At 37.1% G+C, this 16,242-nt stretch overlaps 2 protein-coding genes across 3 annotated transcripts; one reads left to right on the top strand and one right to left on the bottom strand.

Moving 5' to 3' along the window:
- Positions 1–1,714: 1,714 nt before the first annotated feature.
- LOC106176384 (neurochondrin) lies at positions 1,715–9,969 on the top strand. Of its 2 annotated transcripts, XM_013558748.2 has the most exons (16): positions 1,715–1,981; positions 2,334–2,433; positions 2,688–2,773; positions 3,484–3,691; positions 4,047–4,174; positions 4,306–4,365; positions 4,625–4,697; positions 4,906–5,081; positions 5,480–5,668; positions 5,991–6,106; positions 6,361–6,769; positions 7,289–7,412; positions 7,601–7,855; positions 8,160–8,258; positions 8,526–8,637; positions 9,022–9,969. In XM_013558748.2, the coding sequence occupies exons 1-16, from the start codon at positions 1,898–1,900 to the stop codon at positions 9,062–9,064; spliced, it is 2,262 nt and encodes a 753-aa protein (XP_013414202.2). In that variant the 5' UTR covers positions 1,715–1,897; the 3' UTR covers positions 9,065–9,969. The 2 variants fall into 2 exon arrangements, with proteins under 2 accessions (XP_013414202.2, XP_086864837.1); XM_087008711.1 differs by lacking the exon at positions 2,334–2,433 and having other exon boundaries at positions 1,717–1,981.
- Positions 9,970–10,308: 339 nt separating this feature from the next.
- LOC106176385 (vitamin K-dependent gamma-carboxylase) lies at positions 10,309–15,957 on the bottom strand. Its single transcript, XM_013558751.2, has 5 exons — positions 15,505–15,957; positions 12,323–13,347; positions 11,875–12,032; positions 11,476–11,662; positions 10,309–11,142 (listed from the first exon to the last, which is right to left on the bottom strand). Exons 1-5 carry the CDS (start codon positions 15,896–15,898, stop codon positions 10,846–10,848), a joined length of 2,061 nt encoding a protein of 686 aa, XP_013414205.1. The 5' UTR covers positions 15,899–15,957; the 3' UTR covers positions 10,309–10,845.
- Between the last annotated feature and the right edge of the window lie 285 nt (positions 15,958–16,242).

Here is a 16,242-nt window from a genome sequence, read left to right as displayed (position 1 = left end):
CCATTTCCATAGATGTTTAGATCGATCTATCCCTGTGGGGAGTCACTAGATTACTGTCAGCTTGGCCGGCTTAGGCGTCTGTCCCGCCTACTAAAAGCTGTAAGAGGGCAATTAACTATGGTGCCCGCTCGGCTGACTGCAATTTAGCGTGAACCCCCAGGGAGTTAGGTCGATCTAAATCTTAATCTTTAGATCGATCTAAATCTCTGGGAAAGCACCCTAAGACCCCATTCCCACAGATTCTAGATTGATCTATCCCTGTGGGGAGTCTCCATAGATTACTGTCAGCTTAGCCGGCTGAAGCGTCTGTCCCGCCTACCATAAGCTGTAAGGGGGTAATTAACTATTTGGTGCGCGCTCGGCTGACTGTGAACCCCCAGGGAGTTAGGTCTTTCTAAATCTCTGGGAATGTACCCTTAAAGAAACATTCCCACAGAATTTAGATGGATCTATCCCCATGGGGAGTCCCACTAGATTGCTGTCAGCTTAGCCGGCTTAAATGTCTGTTCCCCCTACTAAAAGCTGTAAGTAATTTTTGTGTTTGCTCGGCTGACAGCAATTTAGCGTGAACCCCCAGGGAGTTACGTCGATCCAGATGGATCGATCTAAATGTGTGGGAACCCAGTCTAAGATGCTCTAAAGCCGGGGTAGGAATTGGAAACTGATGCAAGCCCCTCAACATTGTGGTCAGAATTCACTTTTAAAAACCAGAATCTTGTTACTTCACCATTAACTATACTGTCTTAGAATTACCCCTTGTGTCTTTTTGGTCAGGTCCGTAAGAAAAGTCAGTCTGGTAACTAGACCTGTAGATGAATCTAAGAGTGAGGAAACGTCCACATATAATTATATTTTTCCAGATTCGCGCAATAAAATGCCCCCCCCCCCCTAAATTTATAATAAACACGGTGCAATGTTAGCAGCAACACAAGATACAATTTTTTTTCCTGGTTACAAATACGCGTTTAACTATTTTAATAATTAATAAGAAAAAAAAATATTTCGGGTTCTATAAAATAATCAAATGGCTACTTCAGACCACTAAATTCACACACACTGGTAATAAAACAAAGGAATATCAAAGAATTACCTTTCGTTTCTTTTTTCTCTCTCTCTTTCTTTTTTCCTTTTATTCCGGACTTCGTTAACTTGATGGACATCAGACATTTGTAGAAGGTGGAGTTCTAAAGCCCGATTTGAGTTACTATAATTAATTTAATGAATTTTATTAATTTTTGCATGTGGATAGCATTTGAGTTGCGTAAAATAACCTGGTAATAGTAATTTGCCTGCATTACATGGAATATACATATCTGCACTGTCGCGTTTCAACATTCTCTTAGAATGTAGGCCTACATGTAGTCTACCTGCACGAGCTTAAATTGATCGTTGCCCCCTTAACAAATAGAATATAGGCTCTACCCTATATATCAAGCCTCTTTCAGTTACCTGGAAAAATATATAAACCCGTCCACGCTGAGTATTATTATTTGGATTATTTGACGTTTTATTAACCAACATTTGATGTCACTTTTTTCTTAGCTGCTTGGTGCCCTAGAATCAATGGTTTCCTTTGCCTTCCATGACCATTGTTTTTTATAGATTGCATAATGTCTCATGAAATATTTGATGGATCATTGCAAATAATTCAAGTTTAGATACGAAGAAAGTGATAAATATTGTAATGCTTTAAAATTCGCGTTATTCCAACGCGGTCAGTTAGAAGAGCCACTGGTCTGGTAGGTGGATTGTGGTCTCATGAAGAGCTACTTCCGCTCTGAGCTGAGTGTATATCTCAAGGTCAGAGGTTATTGTCGTACGTACAGCGTGGTGTAGGTAAATGAACATAGAAATGAGAGAGAAAGCACGTGTATAATATACGATCTGTGGTACTGAGATGGCAAATCCGACTCTCAAAAGATGCCTTCACATGCTGAAATCGGCAAAATCGGACAATGACAGGTTTGCTGCTCTTTTAATGGTAAGTTGAACCTAGGTTGACCTGTATAAATTACTGCATTTCATGTTTACAAATATCAATATTCGACATTTGAAATTGAATTTGAAATTGCCCGACTCAACCATATCATAATCTTAACAAACATTTGAGAGAGTCTTTCTATATATGTACTCATTGGAAGGAATAGGTCAAGATAAGAAACAGTGTTTTGCTGAAAAAAGTTTTCTTTCACCCCAGGTCTGTTTTCTGGTTTTTAACTAAAACAAAAATAAAAATGATGTATTAAGACTGAATATCACAGACAATATTTAGTGCACACAAAGCATTTTCATGATTTGGCGTCAAGTAAATAACAACACCATATCACTTGAAGGTTACTAAAGTGGTCCGTGCTGAGGAATGTGGTCCTGATGACAGACACCAGCTCTTTGAGGCCGTGGGTTTCAAGTTTATAAACAGGCTTCTAAAAACAAGTAGGGAAGAAACCATACATAAATCTTAACTGTCAGAGCTCATTGTAAACCAGTTGTATTTACAGTTATACAATGTGCAATACGAATGAAATTTTTCTTTGCTTCTAAATTTTGTGAGATAAGTATAAAATGATAAAAACATTTAAATACTCTGTAAATGCATTTTGCTAAATTATAATTGTTTGACATAATAGCAAAGTTTGTGTTTGAACTGTATAAAATTGATTTCCAATTCAACAAAAATTCCTTTGCAGAGAAATGTCCAGAAGATTGCCCTGAGAAAATGTTCAAGTCCCTGGGAGTGACAGTGCTATCATGTTTCTGCACAGATCCCGCAATGGTAGGTTTGTGTTTGTGTGTATGTGTACCCAGTCTTTTTGCACAGATCCCACAATGGTATGAGTGTTTGTGTTTTTGTGTTTTGTGTGAACCGAATCTTCTGGAACTCTTTGTATCACACCAGATTTAAAATGTGGCATATATCAGGGGCAGATTTAGGCAGTCTTCTGGGTCTTCCGGAAGACGGTCAGATTTTCAAGTTTACATTGATGGGTATGTAATTTTTTCTGTCGGAAGGCGGTCAAAAATGGTGGATGGATCAACAAAGATAATTTGGAAGACTGTCAGAAAATATCTCTGGATTTGCCCCTGTATATAGTGAATTGTTCAAAGATCCATCTCTTTTGTGTTGAGTGATAATAAGATGGATTAATTTGTATGCAGTTTAGTTGTCATTCAAAATATGGGACATCTGCTGAAACTGCATGGCTGTCCAAATGACATGAGGGCGACTTTATGGGGAAATTAAGCTATGTTTTTATAACAAAATCTAAACACAGGAAGATAACGTATTGTTCTGAGCGCCTAGTCCCTTTAGTATTTTGAAAACTCATCTTAAAACTTATAACAATGTTTGGCTTGGTTAAGATATATTTTGAGTGATCTAAAAACTACTTAAAATATTTTTGGAATTACAGAATATGTATCTCTGTCTCTCCAAATATTTGAATAAGAACAAAAAAAAAAAAACAGTTATTTGTTTCATTGCAGGTAACTCATCCTCAGATGTTGGTTAATTTACCAGTTTTCTGTGATCTGATATGTGTGTCAGAACCTGAAGATGAAACTGATAAGGGCATTGTAGACAGTTGTTATGAGTGCTTAACTGCCATTGTGTTGACACCAGAGGGCAGAAGTATAACTGGACAAGGCGAAACGGTTCCCAAGTTGTGCAGTGCAATTGTAAATGGCTGTTATGGTAAGGCTAGTTTACAAAGAAGTGTTGTTCTAGTAACAAATTTTCCTATTATGTTGTCACTGGATATTTTGCTTTGTTTGTATGAATGCGATATTGTTTACCTAGATTGTGAAACAGAACACCTTGACCATGCACAAAAACTAAGCACTCTAATTGTTACATGTGATGTTTTAAATATTGGGCAGTAGTACAACATTATCTTAAATGAAAACTTGGTATTGCTGGGTGCTTATTATCAAGTTCAGTCTATTTTTAGTAAAACCAAAGAGTTGATGCAGATGCGTTAAATCCACTGTGACTGTATGAAATGTAGTAGTATATATATGTATCTTTTTAATGGTTCATTATATTTCAGGTGCTGAGAAGGCCTTTAACATCCTCCTGAATCTTCTGCACCATGATGGCTACAGGGTTTGGCAAAGGAACATGGACAGTATGATGCAACTTCTGGAACACTCAGTCAAGGAATTTGTCAGGGAAAAGGTCAGTCAGATGTTATAGTAAGATGCTGATTGACCTGTAGATGAATATTTGGGTAATTTCTCCTAGAAAGTAAACATAATAGCACTACTAGTAAGTGCTACCTGTTGTTTACTTCTATCTTTACTTTACAGGACAGTAAGAAGTTTGAATGGTGTGAACATTTATATGCATTGGTGTCTACTTCAGGAAAGGTGAGTTGGTTTGAGGCTAACACCATAATGGCAGTCTTTTGTTTTGGATTTTTTTCTAAATAGCTAGAATTCATCCTCTAAGGTTGTTGTAAGATATATGTGATTAAAAGTTGTTTGTTGATTGTTTCAAATGAAAATATATATTTATGACTTGATTATAGCACATTGCACAGTTGTATGTTTTTGTTTTCAACACCTCTGTAATTTTTCTGCTGATAAAATGTTTTCCCTTCAACTGTATTCTTGATTTATTTATAAGGGTACTTTAAACTCTGGAACATGGAGTGCAGCCATTTTGGAAGAGTTATCAAACATTTTGCAGAGTAAGATTGGTAAGAGCTTGAAAAAGCATTTTATGACAAATGCATGGTTCAATTTATGGGAGAAAAAAGATGCTTACAGAAGTTGTAATGATCCAATTTTTTCCATATGATGTGCTAACAAGCTTTGTATCCCAGCTTATCTTATTTTATCATATTAATTTGATGCAATACCTGTTTTTAACATTGCTATATATATATTTTCCATTTCTGTCCTTAGGTCAGCCTCAGAGAGAACCAGCATTAAAGTTGTCCTCTGTGATGGTAGACACTCTTGGAGTTCCTTGGGCTCTACAGATTTCCCAGAGAGAGCGTGGAAGAAAATTTCTTCTAGTCTTGATCCATCTTATCTGCATAGAGGTTAGAATGGGATTAGAAAACCAGAGCTTAGAAAAGGTAAAACATGATAAGTATTCTTGTAGTCCAGAATCGTTTTTTTCCCAAGGTATTGGATAATTCCAAACTTTATTTTTTTTCTTTCATTCTTTTTTTTTCAGGGATTAAAACATGAGTTTACTTTTGTGTTAGACAAGGAATTGAACAGATAACTATCTTAATGTATTTTCTCATTGTTCTGGAAGCTGAATTAGACTTTTTGTGATATTTCATTTCCTTTATAGATTTTTTAAGTTCAATACCCAAATTTCACAGAGCTCTTGAAACTATTACTCCTTCAGATTGAAGAAAAGCCTATGATTTAACCTCTATCACACTGCTGTATGTTTTTGATACTGATGCAATTGAAACAAAGTGGATGATATCACAGGGTTAATGAAATCATTATCTTTTTGTAGGTTGAAGAAAAATCTGAGCTTCTTACCTATTGTTACATGCTACTAGAGCATATTATCAGTTATATGATAGAGGGTCCTTCATTGGAGTGGGAGGAGACCCAGATCAAACAGGTGCACTCTGCCCTTGTGGGGGCCTTCAATGCAGTTATATTCTACATTCAAGAGATGTCTTCTCAAGGAATAGATAAGGTATGGTTATTCTCGGTGGCAATGAATTGTGGCCTGCTTTTGTCAAATGTGAACATGTTTTTTGTTTACAATTTTTATGATGGAATAGTTGAGATCATAGCTTCACATTCTATTTAATGAGAATATACAGATAATACAGGAAAAACAGACCAATTCATTTATTTGTCTCCACCATTCCTAGAAATTCACAACCCATACATAACAATAGAAAAAAAATAGCAGATGATGACTGACACCTGGCCTATTAATGGACCAATATTAATGGCAACCCTGAGTGATATATGTGATAATGGATTTTGAACTGCTGCATTTGTTTTTGTAGCCAGCTGTGCCATTGGTATATGCTTCAGTGAGAGTGCTGGGGGCCTGGTTGGCGGAGGAGACCTCTGCACTGAGGAAGGATGTCTACAACTTACTGCCTTATTTGATAACTGTCAGGTTTGTGCTTAGATAGATGGGTCTCTGATCTTAGTTTATGCTGACATTCAAAAAGTTATTTTTCTCAACAGCCTGTAGTTTTGGCAAAGTTTATTGCTAGGATTTGCTCACATTGATTTGCTCACATTGACATTAAATAATTATGGTCTATTTTGAAAGCACATTCAAGTTTTAAAGTGTTTTACCAGTTGACAGTGGTAGGTGAAAAAATTGAAAAATAATTATCTCTAAACATGTCTAAACTTTTCTTTCAGTTGGCAGTCTTTTAATATAATTAAAGATCAATCAGCACAAATGAAGACATTTAGTAATCATGGCATCAAAAACAACACAGAAGGTTCTAGCAAGGCAAACATTACAGACAGTGAAAATACCAGTAGTGTTGAAGAACCAATGGAAGTGGAATCTCCGGAATTGCAGGACTCCAAGACATCTCAAAAATCAGAACTAACAGATACATGTAGCCTGCAGCCTTACAATAGCACATGCTCTTTCTCAGAAAATATTGACTTGTTGAGATTTTTATTGCCATGTTTATGTCATTTGACTGCAGAGGATGATCCTAGAAAAATGATTATAGACCATGATGGACATGTTCTGTTAGCAGAATATCTGAATTTCCAGTGGACAAAGTTTATTTCTGGGACTGACAGAGATGCAGAGGTGGGTTTTTGGTAAAACCCGAGTGCCTGAAAATCTGTGTAATCCTTGACATGTTCAATCTCCCACTTAATATAAAGCTTTGCCAGTGAAATTCTGTAAATTTGTTCAGTAACTGTTTCTGCTTTTAGCCAGCTAATACTTTAGCCTGTTTAACTGATGGACTATATGGCTAATTAGGTTTCATAAGAGATGGGATGTAATGATTTGATGTGCGTGTCATTGTGTTCCCTATATGGTATCTTTAAGACACATTTAGAACCTCCATTATTGATTATTTATAAGTAAATTAACCCTTTGTTGTTGTTTGTCATAGCATTGTTATTATACTGAAGAAAGCATGTAAAAATGTTTCAAGGAAAATGTAGTGGAGTATACATTTGATAGACACCTTTTCATCTACATGATTGCATTTGAAACGGATTTTAATCTTAAAAGAACATTAGCATAACTGGATATGTTTAACAGATAAGTGACCCTGTCTTTTTTATATTTTTGAGATGTTTTTTTTTTCAATTGCAGGTAGCACTGGCCACTCTTTGTGGAATATTCCTCAATATTACAGTGACGGAGCCCATATTAGCAACTGAACATTCTGTCTTTAGAGAAATTTCACAATTCATTGTAACCAACTTGCCAACACTTGGTAGGTAAAACTTGAAAGTGTTTGTATTTGTTTTGCTGTAATTTGACAAATATGTATTTTTCTTTAAGTCTGATGTTTAAAAAAATCATTGAAGTATATTTTACGATAATGTTGTGTTCAGTTATGTTTTTTTTGTGTGTGTCTTTGAGTGTCAATTTGAGTAGAGTCCAATTGCTGTTCTTTTTCAGTGTCTGAACACAAGAAGTATGTAGTTCTCATGGCTAATGTTGATGTTCTTGGACTTATGCTGCTCAAACATCAGGCAAAGCTCACAGATCAGCCGGAGTCAGAATTGAAAAAATTTTTCACTGCATCTTTGAAACTTCTGGGCAGCTCACACACACATAAAGGAACCAAAGGGGGAAAGTATGTGATGATGCTGAGTCAAGATTTCTTGAAGGATTGGGATCAAATATCAGAGCTGTGGTTTCTAGGAATGCAAGGTATGAATGAACTAGAAAATAATCAATTACTGGGGACAAGCTAGTATATATGAGACTTCTGTGCATAAACTTTGGTTACCGGCAATAATTGCTTAATTTTCTGTTAGAGATTTGTATTATTAGCATGGCCATGGTGGTAAAACAGAATGAAATCAAGACAAGTCTGGAGAGAAGAATATGTATTTTTTATTTCAAAATAGTTAAAGTAACATCTTGAAATATCATTTAAATGTTGCACCTTAATGTAAATGTCAAAATGCACTGCAGTTAAAAAATTATAACTCAGTGCTGACTTAATTTTAAGTGCTGGGAGCTTGTCTTTCACTGTATCCATGGTTACCTGGTGTGGTTGTTAACAGTGGCTGGCTGCAGTCTGTGATGAATCTCTTATCCAAATGTCAAGGTAATATTAAATTAGTTTAAAAATTAATTTCATTAAAAAAATCTTAAATATATAATAATTTTGTAATTGTTTTGTTTGATAAATCCTGTGAATGACTGGGACCAAAAATTATTTAAATTACCCCAAGATTTGAGTTGGATGATGTTCATGCTAAATTCAGTTAATGCCAGTTCAAACCTGTTCTGTGAGATTTGTAGGAAATAATGAACAATTGACCGAGTTAGAAGGTGAAGAGTTATGCTATTTTTTCATTTCATTTCATATCAGGTCATGACCATGAGGTGGTGATGGCCTATGGATCTTTCCTCACTGAGCTGGTGAGAGTAGACCACAAAACCAGGGACTCTATTCTGGGACTGAATGGTGAAGAAGTGGCGAGGTAAATAATCTTAATTGTTCCTGTGATCACATGTTATTTCTCCTTCTATTAGTTAATGTTTTGATTTATGCATTATGTTTGCCATTGCAAATTTTCCTTTTTAAGAATGGCAAGAGTTTGACTTTTTCAAAAGGTACATTAGAAGCATTTTGCTTATTTAATAGAAATAGTCAGAAATTCACTTTTTCAAGGGGTATATATATTGGGAAAATTAATTCATAAGAGAGTAATCGAGAATAAAAAAGTTCAATTTGATAACAGGATTATATCGCAATTAAGGTATTTTAGTGCATATAAATCATGTATGTATGCAAACTGTGTATTCATTATAATCTGCTGATTCATTGGTAATGGAAGGAATCACAGATAATATTTTCATTACAGAAAATATGGCATGGTGGACCTGGCAGACGTTCTTAAGTCTTGAACCAGTGATAGGGGCATGGATGGCTATTTAACTATGTAAAAGCATCAACAGAAGTGCCAAGCATCTATTCACTGATTAAGATAAAATAATCGCAGGTAGCAGTGCTTCTTCATGGATGCGTTTGGTGTCTTGAGAACTGGTGACACCTTCAGAGAGACATTGCCTTTTAGCCCAGTAGTTAAGCATACTGTCAGTGACTGCAATACAGGCATTTCTTGAGGTATGCAGTTTACTCACTCATGTGTCATGGTTTTGCTATAGCCATTTCCTCTGACAACATTGTGCAAATGCGTACCAAAAATGTCTGAGGCAATCATAATCACGATGTGCTCGTTCTATGGTCTGGTGAAGTGGAGGGACTGCATGTGCGTCATTTCCGTTCAAATTGGCCGGATTCTAGCAGACGACCAGATGCACAGTTCACAACAGCAGCAGCAGCAGAGTGAACTCTTGGCTTGTAACTAGTTCTTTGTCCTATTTGAATGACATTTAGAATTTACGTGAGCAGAGATGTTAGGATCTATGCCTGGAAGGTGAAGGCAGGGGAGGCAGTTGTGCCCCAGTTGTGTGGCAGTTTGAGGTTTCTGAAAAGTATTTTTAATCCAAACAAAATGTTAGCCTTTTCTTGCTCCCAGGCCATCAAGTCTTTTATTTTTTCTTCAGTAAGCACCTAGACTAGGCGTTATAGATAGGTCTTCAATAGCTGCCTCCCCCCCCCCCCCATTATTCGATATATAACTTTTCTAAGGTCTGCAAAACAACATATTAACCTTAGAGAAAGTCTATAATTGTACATTGTGGATTGACCCCAGATTACAAAACGAAAAGAGCCTGTACAATTTGTAATTAAAATATCACTTCGTCATGTATAACATGTTTGGAATAAAAATGAACTAGCAGGTTTAGATGTGATTTTTTAAACAGACTTAAGCGTGAGAGAAAGAGAGAGATTCTGATATGGATTATCTTGAAATACTGAAAAACATGGCAACGCGTGTTATTGTCTCCATAATGTATCGTCAAACGTAGACAAGTGTTCCTTTCTTTTAATATATCAGGCATATTTATTTGATTTCTAAATATAAACATCATCTGCTGATAGACATAAAACAATTATGGACGCTCGCTCTATTTAAAAGTTAAAGGCTTTTATGGTAGTTTGATATAATTACTAAAGTCTATAAAGCATATCGTTGAAGTATTGGTATTACTTCTTTGAAGCACATCACAATAAATGTGGCAAATGATTGTTCGACTATTATATTTATTAAATGCCATCCTGGCTTTGATAGCTTAATGAACATGCTATACTATTTCAAACTTGAATTGTTATCTCAGTGAAAGCCTTGAAAATTCAAATGCGCCTACAAGTTATACAACATATACCGGCAAAAGCAAGTACGTAACTTTCTAAAATAACATTTCATTAAAATTGCGACAGATAACAACAGCTACAGTCAACCAGCTTGGAAAATACAATTCGAGACGGACGCACTTATTCTACCTATGATTAATATATCAGCACAACCAAAATTGTTCTTTCAACATTGGCACGACTTAAAATATAATTTTCAAGTTTGCAATGTACTTGTTCACACCCTACAAAAGCTGAGCTATAAATGTGCTCGCATTGCTCCATCAAAATTCTTTGAACGTCGTTCAAGTGAAGAGATTGTTAAACATAAAATAATGACAAAAGCACACATTAAAAAATCATAAAAAAATGATAACCATAGGTTATAGAGACGGAGATCTTCGTCACTGCTGCGCACGCGTCTTGTCTATTTCTTCATATCTAACCATCCTGCATAACTGAACATACCCAAGGCTCTCTCAAACGCACCCACAGAGCATTTGTATGTGTATGCCCATATAGCAGGAGACTTTCCTTTTGCAGACACTCTGTGTGGACCAGAAGATGGTAGGGTGATCTTGCTGCCGGGCTCCAGCGTTCTGGTTTCTTTTTCCAATTCTAGGTTGACTTTTCCCGCCGTTGCCGTCAACAGAACGTCTATTTTACCCGATACCGTGGCTATGTAGACACTGCAGTCTTCGCGGTTCAGGTAGGCTTCGAAAAACTGAAAGGATCGAAGGCAATACCATAATAAACCACGCTAGATATTGTAAATAATGTATATGTTGAAAGGCAAGCCAATTAGTTCCGTTTAGTTGCTTGAAACGAAGACGAATTTTAATTTCATGTTTTGAAGCTATAACAGGACAGTAAAAGTCGTATTTAAGGAAAGACCATGTTAGTTTGGTATAATATTATCTATCTTTGAAGTGCGATGTACTTGACGTGGACCGATACAACAGTCGCAAAGTTTTGCTTTATTTATTATTTTTGTCTGGTGGCCGGGTGCTCGAAACACCGAACTAATGTGAACAATATCCAAAATTATGAAATTTACCTCCCCTGGGTTAGCAATGAAGAAAGCTGTATTAAATCCCTTCTTAGCAACCGTTTCGACGTACTCTCGCAGCTCTGGAAAGTCCAGCTCGTGGTCCGAGTGTTTTGGGAGGAGCCAGGTGGCGTGAAACGCATCTGGATCGACTTTGGTGAGGTCGGTCTCTGGATCAATCCATCTCTGAAATGGTCTGTAATAAAAATACAAAGATAAATATGGACTTATACATGAATGAGTAATTGAAATAAAAAAGATTGAATACAGAAGTAAACAAAACCTATTTTTATCTATCAGGTTCCGAGGAGAGTCCAACCAAACTTTTTCGGTTTATGTTATTGGCTTTTTGTCTGTGAAAAAAAAAAAGAGAGAGAGGATCTCTCCAGTGACCACCTTTTTTCCTACCTGCCATTAAGTGATCTCCACATGTCGATATGGACGCCAAAAGTACCGGGTTTCAAATTGGTGTCTTTACCAGGACGCTGCTTGATGTGGTCTACCAATTGCAGGATAAGTTCAGCGTCCGTCAGCATCATTTTTACTTGACGATCCGTTAAACGTAACTGGAAAACGGGAGGATGACTTTTAATCTAATTATTGTCTTTGAAAATGATTTAGCAGCAATTATAAGTACCACAGTTGTTTCAAGGCCACATACAAGTCAACTACATGAATGGTCATAAGATGTTAGAAATTTCGTCGGTGCATCGAAACACAGTCAAGGACAATATGTAAGGGGATACCCTACAATGGTATATGTTTTAAGATATTAGCATCGGCATGTACAAAAAAATTACTTTCTCAAAAACAGGGCGTGTCAGTCATTTGTAATTCTAAGATTTTACAGTCATACCTGATATGGGTCATAACGAAGGCCGCTAGAGCCATCTTTCGGTTTCAAGACAACATTCATCAGCATGTCTTCCTCATTGACAACCCTCCTCCAGCTGAACTGGTGGCCCTCGTTTGTCCAGCTTACGTCACCAGGATAGACAAGATGGCGGAGGGGGACTGTTACTTGCAATAAACAATACAAAATTAAGAACAATTTCACCAACTTTGACACTGGCGCATAACTGACGTAGGTGGTACTGACGTAGACATGCTGGTATCCTTTCCATTTGTATGTAAGAGACTTGATGAAATCGGTGAGAGCTTCCGGCTCCAGGAACAGAATATTTGCTGCCATCATCACCGGGCAAGGGTAATGCCCAATTAGAAAGACACGGTTTGCCACGAAGACAAACATGGTGAGAAGGATCCCTGCCAGCCGGGTTCTTGAGTTAAGCAACAGAAACCCAACGGATAGATTGAACATCATGCAAGAAAGACTGAAGCTATGTCCAATAGCGTCGTCCACAATCTCTGACGGGAAAATTAAAGAGTAGATATAATGAGCATTGGCATCTTTTATCAATCTTGACCTCACTGGCTCTCCACGCACAACGGAATCATAATTGATTTTAGCAACTCCTGCGAAAAAATAGCAGATAACGATCTGGAATTGGAAAACTTTTAGCTGCCATTTTGGAATATGTTTCTCCTTTTCTTTCCGATTCGACCCACTGGCAAAGTAGGAATCCAGCGATAAAACAGCATTGCAGTCTGTTACACACATGAGTATTGCTACAAGCGTGTAGAGGTAGTAATTATTGCTGTGTCGGCTTTTCTCCAGGAGGTTGAGATATGTGAAGAGCACCAGAAATAGAAAACACGCTAAGCGATAAAATAATCCAATGCTTATGAGAATTGCCGATGTTGCCACGCCCCAAAACATGTACAACACAATTGCCGGGTCTGGTTTAGGAACTCGACGAGCAAGGAAGTATTTGAAGTTGAGTTCGGGAAAACTGGCGCCAAAATTTTGGTCTATATCACCTGAAATATATAAGTAGTCAGTGAAAGTCAAGTTTGCATTACAAACTGACAAGTTAAGCCGTAACTATACGCTGAGAACACATTATTTAACATTATAAAATTACATTTTGAAAAAAATAATGAATTTACATTAAGATTGATTCCAGTGTCTTGTATTTTCATCTAGTCAATTAGTGGATCTAGGCCTGCTACATTGCGTAACTATAGCAACATCTTCAGGGCAGTTTGAAACAGCTATTAGACGCAGACATGATAAATCTGAACTAGGCTTGCATCATTTTGACGTCACGACGAACACCGCCTCAGTTGGCAACAGTTTTTTGCGTGCCTTTCAACCCACGCTTAGGTATTAATGTCTTTTTACGTGTACGCTAAGTGAATACACCTGGTATTGTAGAAATGTTACTGATCCCGGAGAAAAGCAACTATATTGCTAGAGGTGACTTGCTTATTTACAACTGACCTGACTGACTTAAAGTTAATACTATACCTAAAATGAATCATTTGAAAACGTAGTAAAATACAGGGAACAAAGTGAAAGGAGGTATTTTTTTTAATAACCACATGATCACATGCACATCACTATATATTTCTTAACTAAGTTCACCTCATCATTTTTCGAAGATTTTACAAGAAAGGGAAAATGTTGAATATGCTTCAGTAACTTTTCAATCAGTTTGGTGTGAAAGTATTTTTAAGAATCCTAAAGATTTTGATAAAACAAAACACGAATATAAGACGAAGATAGACAACGCTACGAATTGAGATAAAATTTCCTTTAGACCTCTACTTCACAAGATTTAAACGATAGCAAATAACAAGAACGGGGATGCCAAAAGGAGAAACACTTTTTATTCATTTTTGGTTTAAATTAATTATATATATATATATACCGATAATTATAAGTGCATACAGGCCTATTTTTTAAATTAGTAATTTGTTCAAAAATGCCAAAATGACTTGAGCTTAAAATATTACAACAAGCAAGACAGGTTAGAGGTGGGGATAGCTGAGCCAACGGTTCATTTTATATCTATTTACCAATGTCCTAACTTAACAGGAACTTCTTTGGTCGGTATTTTGTTAATTGGTGTTAAATCAGCCATTACAGTATAGTTAGAAGGCAGTCTAAAATTTAGAATTTATATATGACAATCATTATTGCGTTACGGAAGAGGACGCTGCTTGGGACTAACTGGTACTCTGCTGTCTTTCTTCCCTCTTTATCTACCCATATGTGGGATATACGTTTTTATTTACCAAATATGGTAATTATGCAAACTGTCTTCAGCTCATCTCTGACTTTTGTTGTAATTTTATCATGAAGACCACTTCTTACAATTTGAAAAAAGAATACGATGATGATAAATAATAAACCAAGACAAAATTACGAAAAAAAAAAAAACAAAAACATTTGAGGTGAGATAAAGAATAGAAGTACGATCATTTTTACTTCATCCCAAGGAGATGGAGTAAATAAAAGACATGCAGAATTAAGCTCATCGCGGGATGACACGCTGTTAGCTGTGTGTGTTTCCCACTAAAATGATGGATAGATGGAGTAAGCCTACTTATTACATTGACAGATTGCCCTGCCAGAAGTGCACACTGGAATCGATTTTTGTTGTTACGATGATAAGGGCGTCTTTATGTCTTTTCTGGCTTTGTGTTCAAAGCTAATGAGTCCGCTGACCCAGGGTCTAAATAAAGCTTCAATTCCGGCTCTTCATATCAATGTTTTAACTGGTGGTTAGAAGAGGGCTATCTGAAAACGGACGTGAACCAAAACCGCAATATCAGACGCATACAGGGCTGATAGGATTGTCTGATAATAAGGGTGTTTTTCAAAATGGCATAGCTTTCTCTACTGCAGATGTTAGATATATGTGTGAAAAATCACAACTCTGGGCGATAGCAAAAAATTCCTCTGGTGACGCGTTTGACGCCCATTTCCATTTTAATATGGGCGTTGTCTGAATTGGTCTCACTCTGAGTGCAAATCACGTTTACAGCATTGCATTAAGTAAGGTCTTAATTCATCATAAAAAAGACACATATTTACAACTGGGTCTCGCTATAAGTAGTAGAAGGATTATTTTGAAAATACACACATTTCTTTGCTTTGCCTGCATCTAATGATATCATGTTACTCATTACCTTTTTGAACAGTCATGAGCACGTCCCACGCCATGTACGCCCCAAATATAATCCGAAAGACGGCGAGATTGGTGGCATTCACCCTCCAGCCCAGGGCCCAGCGGCTGTGCTGTGGTCCCGTGGTGGCATACGGGCTCTGGTACCTCCTGTATGAGTATTCCTCCCTCTGTTCTCCCAGGCCGCCTCTGCTGTACCCCGACAGGGCGCGGCGGGTAACACCCGCACGACCTCCGTCAAAACGATCGTCTGCACCATCGGAGCCACAGACAGAGGAAGACGTGATGACGGTCTCCGTTGTTTCGACATCGTCGTCGTCTGCTTTGGCCGTCCGCGAGATCAGTTTCTCCGTCGTGGTGTGTACCACTCTTCTCCTAGTACTGCCGTACTCCGCCATGATGTTTACATGCTAGCCTATATATTAAATTGGCCGTTGGTTCGTTTCAGGCGGCGGCTGCTTGTGGTTTATGGTAATAGGATGATATTAGTTATGATAATGTTGTTCAGTGTGGTGTGAGTGAATCTAGGTTTTATGCTACCGTAATGTAGCAGGTGGGATGTCGTCCAAGGTCAAGCATTAACATTTTACAAGTATGAATTATATATGCTAAATATTAAAATGATACAGGTAACTGTAAAACCCCAAATCAAAATTAAGATAAATGATAACTATTCATTTCATTCATTTTAAAAAGACAAGGGTTTAGAATCTTGGGAATGAAGGATGACCAAAAAGGGCAT

Source organism: Lingula anatina, chromosome 3, assembly GCF_051362555.1.
Source record: "Lingula anatina isolate TDL-2025a chromosome 3, LinAna3.0, whole genome shotgun sequence".
Lineage (NCBI taxonomy): Eukaryota > Metazoa > Brachiopoda > Lingulata > Lingulida > Lingulidae > Lingula > Lingula anatina.
The sequence above is the reverse complement of the archived record's forward strand: the minus strand, read 5'-3'. Positions and strand labels throughout refer to the sequence as shown.